At 40.3% G+C, this 8,980-nt stretch overlaps 1 protein-coding gene across 1 annotated transcript; it reads left to right on the forward strand.

The window, feature by feature from the left end:
• Positions 1-259: 259 nt before the first annotated feature.
• On the forward strand, positions 260-2,154 carry LOC119732797. Its single transcript, XM_038206400.1, has 2 exons — positions 260-333; positions 1,089-2,154. Exons 1-2 carry the CDS (start codon positions 260-262, stop codon positions 2,152-2,154), a joined length of 1,140 nt encoding a protein of 379 aa, XP_038062328.1.
• The last annotated feature ends 6,826 nt before the right edge of the window (positions 2,155-8,980 follow it).

An 8,980-nucleotide genomic window follows, 5' to 3' on the forward strand; every position in this document is an offset into this window, starting at 1 on the left:
AAGGCCGAGCAATAATGGTCCATAACCGAAAGAGAAGGTCTAGCTGTTGTACAAGGCATTCAGTTTTACCGGGTGTATCTTGCTAACAGAAAGTTTCGCGTCCACACAGATCACGTTTCTTTGCAATGGCTCAGATCTATACGCAATGCCGTAGGTCGATTGGGACGATGGTCTATCTTACTTCAGGGGTATGATTTTGATATTGTTCATAAGTCTGGCACGTCCCATGGTAATGCTGATGCCCTTTCACGTCGACAATATGACGACAATGCCTCTCAAGTTCAAGCCGCGAATAAGGACCCAATTCCAGTTGAGACTGTGCATCAGCCTCAGGTAAACAGTCACTCCGTAACGCTAGGTGAAACGTACGAGTACAAATTGACTTATGCCACGGATAAAGAAACGGTCTGTTCTATCGATAACCCTGACAGTTTGACAGATCAATCCGTTGATATCCAAGCTCGCCAGCGACGCGATAGTTCCCTGAATCAGTACATTGAATACTTAGAAAATGGTAGTTTGCCATCCGATGGAAACGCTGCTAGACGCATAGTCGCCGAAGTTCAAGATTATGTCATACAGGACGGTATATTGTACCATTACTATTATCCACGCGGCAAAGGCCACCAAGTTGATCGGCAAATCAAACAGTTGGTTGTTCCTACTTGCTTACACAATGACATTCTCCTTGCATATCATGACTCTGTCCTGGGTGGACACCAGGGTATTGATCGTACATACAACAGTATTCGCCAGAAGTATTTTTGGCCCCGAATGTTTTCACGCATTGAAGCCTATGTTAAGTCATGTACAACCTGTCAACGCGTTAAGGTTAACCGCCATGCTCAGCGCGCACCCCTCCAACCACTGCCGGTCGGTGAAGTATTCTCCAGGTTACATATCGACATACTTGGCCCACTGAAAACATCACCTGAAGGGTACAAATATGTACTTTTGATCGTCGACTCATTTTCAAAATGGTGCGAAGCTTTCCCACTCAAGACACAAGAGGCAGATGAAGTAGTTAAAATACTGTACAATGAAATCATCTGCCGATATGGGGCCCCCTCCTCCCTACTTTCTGACAGGGGAACTCAGTTCATGTCTAAACTTATCAAGCAGCTGTGCAACATCTTTCAGATCACCAAAGTTCAGACCAGTAGCTATCACCCACAAACGAATGCAACGTGTGAGCGCATGAACAGTTTCATTTGGCAAACCCTCCGTGCTTACTGCAAACCAGATCAATCTAACTGGGTAGAGTTACTTCCCAGTGTCATGTTCGCTTATCGAAGCACCCCAGCCACTGAGTCTACTCAACTTAGCCCATTCATGATTTTATTTGGTCGTGAATGTCACCTACCCATCGATACCGCATTGTTACCCCAAACGCAGCCCAGTGCAACGACTAATCGAACGCTTGAGCGTATCATGCAGAACTTTGACACCACGCGCAAAATTGCAGCAGACAACATCAAGGCGGCCCAAGTCAAATACAAAGAACAGTTTGATAAGAAATCCAAAACCCCAAGTTATCAAGAAGGACAGAAAGTATGGCTTTACTGTGCCAAACGTCAAGTTGGCTTGTCACCCAAAATGTGCCACAAATGGCTAGGTCCGTACTATATCTGTGAGGCTCGCGATAACTTCACCTACAAACTTCGGCGGTGTAGTGATAACAAACTTATGTTGTCCCCAGTCCACACGAATCGGCTGAAGCAATACCATGACCCTCAAGACAGACCTGTGCACATTCCTGATAGCTTAGACATCCATACTGAGGTCGGTACAGACCAAATTGAGGACAGTGACACTATCAGTGACACTGTCGGGGATACACCCCACTCTAAAGCTAATCAATCTGCCAACGAACACGTGCCACAACCCCCACCTGTTGTCTTGGGCAGTCCCAAACGTCCCTCTGATACTAAATCACCAGACACTGATGACCAAGGTCGTGGCGATTGGTTTATCGTACACAGTCTCAGACGCTCTGCCATAATAGATGGTAAGCGGCATTATCAAGTCAAGTGGAAAGGATATACCAAAACAACCTGGGAGCCCGAAGACAATATTCCTGATGAGTTAATCCAAGACTTTCACATCCGTAAGACCAAACGATCCAAAGCATATAAGAATAAGCGCAGACGATAGGCATCTATGTCCTAATTATTTATCTCCCTTTCACTGCAAATTGCTATTATCCACTTTCTGTAGTGAAGTGTTTTAACTTGTAGTATGTATCATTTAGTGTAGAGTTTTCCTGTACTTACAATTATTCCATTTGTACTCTGTAGTTCGTATTATTTTTATTGTATGCCTCAATTCCCTTTCTTTGCCTCATGCTTTTAATGCCGGCCATGGACATGATTGCATTACCTGTACACTCATTCTCATTTATTTGATATGCAATTTTGTTTTCTTGTATTTATTTCGATACATTTCCATTTAATACTTGTCTTTTTCTTTTTCTCATCTTCAGGTCATGTATAAGTGTTATCGTTGATTTCTAATATGCCTTATTTTTAAAGTTCCGAACGTTCCATTTTAAGTCCGGAGACTTAAGCTTCGAGGGGAGGGCACATATCACCATGATAAAATATCATGTTTTATATTTACTGTTTAAGTTGTATACGTTGACCTTCAAGGAACAGGACCACTTTCCTGGTAATGAGACACATCTAAGGAATGGCCAGTTTAGCCACAAGGTCCGCGTGGGTGGGTGCTGGGCTGCATCGGAAGGCCACAGTGATTCAGCCCACAGACTTATAAGGAAATCCGATTGTTCTATTAATTTGCCTAGCCCTGCCCCCAGATACAAGTTGACCAAACACCTTCAATTCTGTATTATTAATATTCATTAGTTAGTGGACGATTCCTAATAAGGCAAGAAACCTGTAAGATAGCTGTAAGATTGGAATGTTCATTTACTGTATAAAAACCCAGTAGAATCTAGGAATCAGACAGAGAGAGCGTCACAGCCAACCGAATAAACCACATCATCCCAAGTACCACTTCGTCTCTTACTGTCTTACTTTGTCTATATAACCTCACGGGTTATAGTAATAAGCCTTTTTGGAGTTCCAACTGCGCATTCGTAACCTGTGACAACGCGGATTGTTTGTCTCAAATGGCCTTTGACATCGCGCCACTGACTTTACAAAAAGGCTGTTTGTGCATTGTGGGTACTGTCAAAGTGCATTTGAGACAAACAATGTGCGTTGTAACAGGTTACGAATGCGCAGTTGGAACTCCGAAAAGGCTTATTGGAAGCAGAAATTTTTTTGGGGGGGGGGGGGGGCCAAAAGTATTGTCAGCAGTTGGTGAGTGGCTGGTATTGTCAAACAGCTGTGGCTACTGTGTGGCTGTTGATTGTTGTATTGACCTGATAAAGTATTGTCTGCAAGTGGCTGGTATTGTCAAACGGCTGTACTACTGTGTGGCTGTTGATTGTTGTATTAACCTCATAAAGTATTGTATGCAAGTGGCAGGCATTGTCAAACAGCTGTGGCTACTGAATGGCTGTTGATTATTGTATTGACCTGATAAAGTATCGTCTACAAGTGGCTGGTATTGTCAAACAGCTATGGCTACTGTGTGGCTGTTGATTGTTGTATTGACTTGATAAAGTATTGTCTGCAAGTGGTAGACATTGTCAAACAGCTGTGGCTACTGTGTGGCTGTTGATTGTTGTATTGATCTGATAAAGTATTGTCTGCAAGTGGCTGGTATTGTCAAACAGCTGTGGCTACTGTGTGGCTGTTGATTGTTGTATTGACCTGATAAAGTATTGTCTGCAAGTGGCTGGTATTATCAAACAGCTGTGGCTACTGTGTTGCTGTTGATTGTTGTATTGACCTGATAAAGTATTGTCTGCAAGTGGCAGGCATTGTCAAACAGCTGTGGCTACTGTGTGGCTGTTGATTGTTAATAAGTATTGTCTGCAAGTGGCTGGTTTTGTCAAACAGCTGTGGCTACTGTGTGGCTGTTGATTGTTGTATTGACCTTATAAAGTATTGACTGGAAGTGGCTGGTGTTGTCAACAGCTGTGGCTGTTCAATGGCTGTCTGGTGGCTGTTGACCAGTTAAAGTATTGTCTGCAGTTGGTAACAATATGTTCAGACACCGTGTTATCTAAAATGGTAAAAGTTGTAACGGTCGCTCACCACTACTGAGCGTCCAGACATTTTTTTACGTATAGCAAGTTCAACTCGAAGTACACATATGAATTTGTCATGTTCACTTAAGCTCGTTCAGCTGTGCAGTCCCGTTTCCCGACAACATCTCGTTGAAAAACGGCGCTTTTTTGTACGTTTTAATTCGTATTTTCATAACCATGAAGCCAATTTCACGGGGGAAAACAGTTTTATAAAGTTTGTTTTAGTTTTAAATTTATAAGAGTGTTCATTTGCTTTAATTTAGAAAAAATCCACCGTAAAATTGGCTTTGAAATTGTTCGGTTTTCGTGGATTTACTGTGGATGCGCACATTTTTGGCAGTGCCAGCTATCGTTCTTTGAACGTATTTCCTTACTGGAGAATCGAATTCCACCGGGGCAAAAACAATCGAATAGCTTAGATAATTCTTTTTCCAGTGATGTAACATACATCCTGATTGGTCAAGAAAAACTACCGTATATTCTTAGATGAAAAAAGGAACCAATGACAGCTATCGATCAATATTCCATTCATCGCGTCATTCCGCTTCTCAACACACATTTTGTGATCACCAACGTCTTCCGTCGCTCGTTTTGTAAGACCAGTTTTCTACATCTATGCAGACGGTAAGCTTTTAAAAAACTACAGATATGCCATTTGATAATCAGAGAACTAAATGTGTGTTTTTTTTGCCCTCAAATTAACTTCAAAATAATGTAAAATTTGACTGAAACATTGTTCATCTGTTTGAAGAAAATTTGCCACATTGTGAGCTGTGCGCTCTTTCTCCATTTGGGTCATACCATTTTACAAAGAGGAGACGCTTGGATATATGCACACGTGTACGGCATGACCGGATATGATATAGAAAATCTAGAGATGCTTGATGAGAAAGTAACAAATAATTGTTCACACTTAGATAAGTATTTATGATTTTATTGACAGTTTGATACTAGTTATTGAAGTTAAGATTGAATTTGTATGAGTTACAACTAAGTAAAGACATGAAAGATAGACCGACTTTTTTTCCCAGTTTCCAAATGCCCAAAGTACATTGAAAGTATGTCATTATCAATCATTCATTTTACCTTTAACATGTAATATGCTACAGCAATAACAAAACTATATTGCAAAGTACACATGTAGACCTACAACTTGTTGAAACTTTTCTAACTTTTAACTTTATATAACAAGTTTAGGCCTTATGTTAATTATTCTTGCTTGTTTTTAATAACAGGTTACGAATCTGAAGGAAAAGAAGACACTGGACTATCGTGCCATACACAACGGACCACGTCTTGACACTCCTCCTGCACCAAAGTCAACGAAAACAACATGGTCAACATCTGAACTGTTCCGATTGGAAGTTGTTCAGACGAGAACTACATCATCAGGATCCGAGGAGGTCAAGGTACACTACACTGGATGGGACGATTGCTTTGATGAGTGGCGCCCCACATTAGACATTGTTGATATTCCAGTAGAATGTGAGGAGACGAACGCTCTTCACTTATTGAAGATTGATTTAAGGGTGAAAACCAAAGAAAATCTCCACCTTTCTCGAGTACGCGACTCAGAAATCACCCTACACTTTGAAATCCAGAGGGAGACCTTTCAGACATTCATAAGTGCTGTTGGAGCAAAAGAAGAAATCTCACAGTCAAGGCGAAGCGTCTTCAGAGCATCTCGGGCATCAGTTGCAGGATTTTTGGGCCAGAACTGGTGGTATCACATTGTCAATGCTGCTGGAGACTTTTCGTATGTAGAGAAGGACACCATCCAAGTTTGGCTGCACGAGCATAGATGCTTGGAGGAGTACATCCTAAACCAAGACAAGACACTTGAAAAGCGACTTCTTCACAGGGGATTTCTTCTAGCGTTTCGATTCGTCAAGCTGACAGGAAATCGTCATGAGCTCCATAAACTTGATATCTTGTTTAGGTTTTGATTTACACTGAGAAATCAACCAATAGTTTTGGAATCCATTGTTCAATTTTAATTCAATCTAAAGACCTTCAACCATTGTATTTCATGTGCTGTTTTATTGTGAAACCCTAATGTACATGTACAGTTTTTTCATTCTGGTTCACTTTCAACATGGCTTCACTTTTGAACTTGTTTCTTTGCATTGTACTTGTTGGTTTTGGAGCAAAGTACCTTGGCAACTGCCATCCAGGTGTTGATTCAGACTGGATACTTGAAAGTAATAACTATGCCATTTATTTAATGGCGAGGGAGAGCAAACTTCCACAAGGCGTAGGTCAGGCAGAATCAGTCCTGAAAAAAATATGTGAGGACAATGCTATCAATTTTGAATTTCTTGATGCAGAAGTAACAGATCGTTTAAGATGGAAAGTTAAAAATATCATGAAGCCAGCACTGAAAGCAATCAGAAGTGGGGGTGTACAAGGTCGTCAATATCTAGAAAAAGTACAAAACTCAGTTTATAAACTGAAATTAGGAGGGCTGATTAGCGTAAAATGGAGCATGAACTGGAAAGTGAGAAGAAGCGAAGAAAGACAGCAGAACATGAGGCAAAAGAAGCCAAACAAAGGGCAAAAGAACACAAAAAATCAGTGAAAAAAGCCCAAACCACACTACGCAGATTAATTGGGAGACGCACTAATCACAGACAAGTAAAGATGAAGGAAAAATACGGAAGAACTTGGGTGAATCAAAAAAAGAAAGATCTAAATGACACGGTACACTTTGCGAAAGACTTGCTCTCAAACGAAGGAGTTGAAGTAAAAACAATGATTGTTCAAGACATGTATGGCAACACTATTCAATTTCCAGAGTACCCAGTTGGAGACAAGTGTAAATCATCCATTGATCGAATGTTGTACATTAAGGACAGCTCTATGATTGCAGATAGGACCTACCAGGAAATGTCCCTTGAGGAGGGATCATTTCCATCACTTTATGCTCTGCATACACGTATGAGGGAACTCAATAGTCTTTTTACTGTTCAGGCATTGGCAAATGGCAAGGGAGTGCAAGAAAAGTTAGAAAGCAAATTACGACGTGCAATCGAAAATATGCCCCAAACAGAAGGAAACGAACTCACAATTAAAATTACCGGTGATGGCACAACTGTTGGTTCTCGAATACATGTGACCAATTTTGGCTTTGTTGTCATGACAGAAACATGGAGGTCAGATGATCTTATCCTTGCTATTGCTAAGGTTCCAGAAAAGTATGGGTCCATTATGGAAGTACTTAAGGATGTTGTACTGGATTCTAAAGTCTTGCAGTCTATAACTGTGAATGGTAAAACGTTCAGACTCAAGTATGTCATCTGTGCAGACTTGAAATTTCTAAACACAATCTTGGGTTTGGGTGCATGTTCCTCTGATTACAGTTGCCCATGGTGCAAAACCAAAAAATCTAATTTCTATGATGTGTTGACGAAATTGTCAGAAGATGAGACTGCATCATGTGATCGAACCATTTTAGAAATTGAGAGTCTCCGTAAAAAGAAGTCCAAAGCAGCTTATGCTTGTAAAAACCCACCCATTTTCCCACATATCCCAATTTCTTCTATCATTCCAGACCCTCTTCACTTATATTTGCGCATTTCTGATCAACTCATCCGTCAACTTGTTCTTTTTCTTCGTACTGCAGATAACATTGGGAAAAATAAGAAAAATGTTGACAAATCCACTTGTAAACATATCAAAACGTTCGAAGATTTTGTTCAGGGTCTTGGTTTTGACTGGTCTTTTCACACTGACAAAGATGGCATGTTTACTTACCCGGATTTCATTGGCCCACAGCATGAACGAATTCAGAAAAATATCAAGTTGGAAATGTTTTACGGAAGTGACCACCCAAAAATCGAAAAAATTAAAGGTTTATGGTGTACATTTGGCAAATTGAAAGACGATATGAAGTTGGGAATGAACAATGACGAACTTGAACTGTTTCAAAGGAAAGCTGAATCGTGGGTAGATGATTACTACCGGGTACATACCTCCCATGATGTGACATTATACATGCATGTGCTCGCAAAACATGTTGCTCGCTCCATCAAACTTCATGGTAATCTTGGCAAATTTTCTCAACAAACTTTTGAAAAAATGAACGACAGAATTACAAGATGGTACTTTCAGGCAACCAACCATCGAAATCTTGATGCTTTAACCCAACTTATGAACAAGCAAAACAGAATTGAATACCTCGCCCCCAGTTGCCAAAGAGAACCGAGACATAAGATAATGTGCAGCAACTGTAGTACAGAAGGGCATAATAAAAGGACCTGTGTAATCAAAACTTAAGGTTGTAGAGAAACAAATGGAAAAGAATTCCATATCTCACCGCCACCTTAGACCTCGTGTACAAAGAGTCCGACTATTTTCTTACAAAACTTTGAAATTTCTTACTCCTAAATTGGTGTTTCTTCATCAGATTTACACTTCTTGGTAGTTGTCGAGTCACATTAATGTTGGAAGTAAAGTTTTTAAGTCTGTTAAGTCTAATGTAGTTGTACAAAAGAAATAATCAAGGAAGACAATTTGTTTTAATATTTCATTGCTTGTGACATGCAGATTAAGTCAATGTCAATCTGCAGACAGTGTGGTCGGAATGACATTTGCAAAGTCTCATTGTGGTTGTGAAGATAAATACTTCAGAGAAATTTTTGATATGTCATCATTGTATGTGTAGATTCGTGAAATAAATAACATGTATTTCACTTGTTAGCTAAGAAACAAACTTGTCTTTCTCTCACTGTATTTCTTATAATTCATGTGTCTGAAAACAGTCATGCTGATTGTATTCACATCGTCCCTCAAGGCTACTTGAACACGTTTTGTCCAACCTCT

This window comes from Patiria miniata, unplaced genomic scaffold (genome assembly GCF_015706575.1).
Source record: "Patiria miniata isolate m_02_andy unplaced genomic scaffold, ASM1570657v1 HiC_scaffold_25, whole genome shotgun sequence".
Classification (NCBI taxonomy): domain Eukaryota; kingdom Metazoa; phylum Echinodermata; class Asteroidea; order Valvatida; family Asterinidae; genus Patiria; species Patiria miniata.

Excerpts from the sequence above, each read along its gene's own strand:
- LOC119732797 (XM_038206400.1), top strand. The coding sequence starts at position 260 with ATGACGACAATGCCTCTCAAGTTCAAGCCGCGAATAAGGACCCAATTC. Across the intron at positions 334-1,088 it reads AGACTGTGCATCAGCCTCAG|GGGAACTCAGTTCATGTCTA; the intron begins GTAAACAGTCAC and ends ACTTTCTGACAG.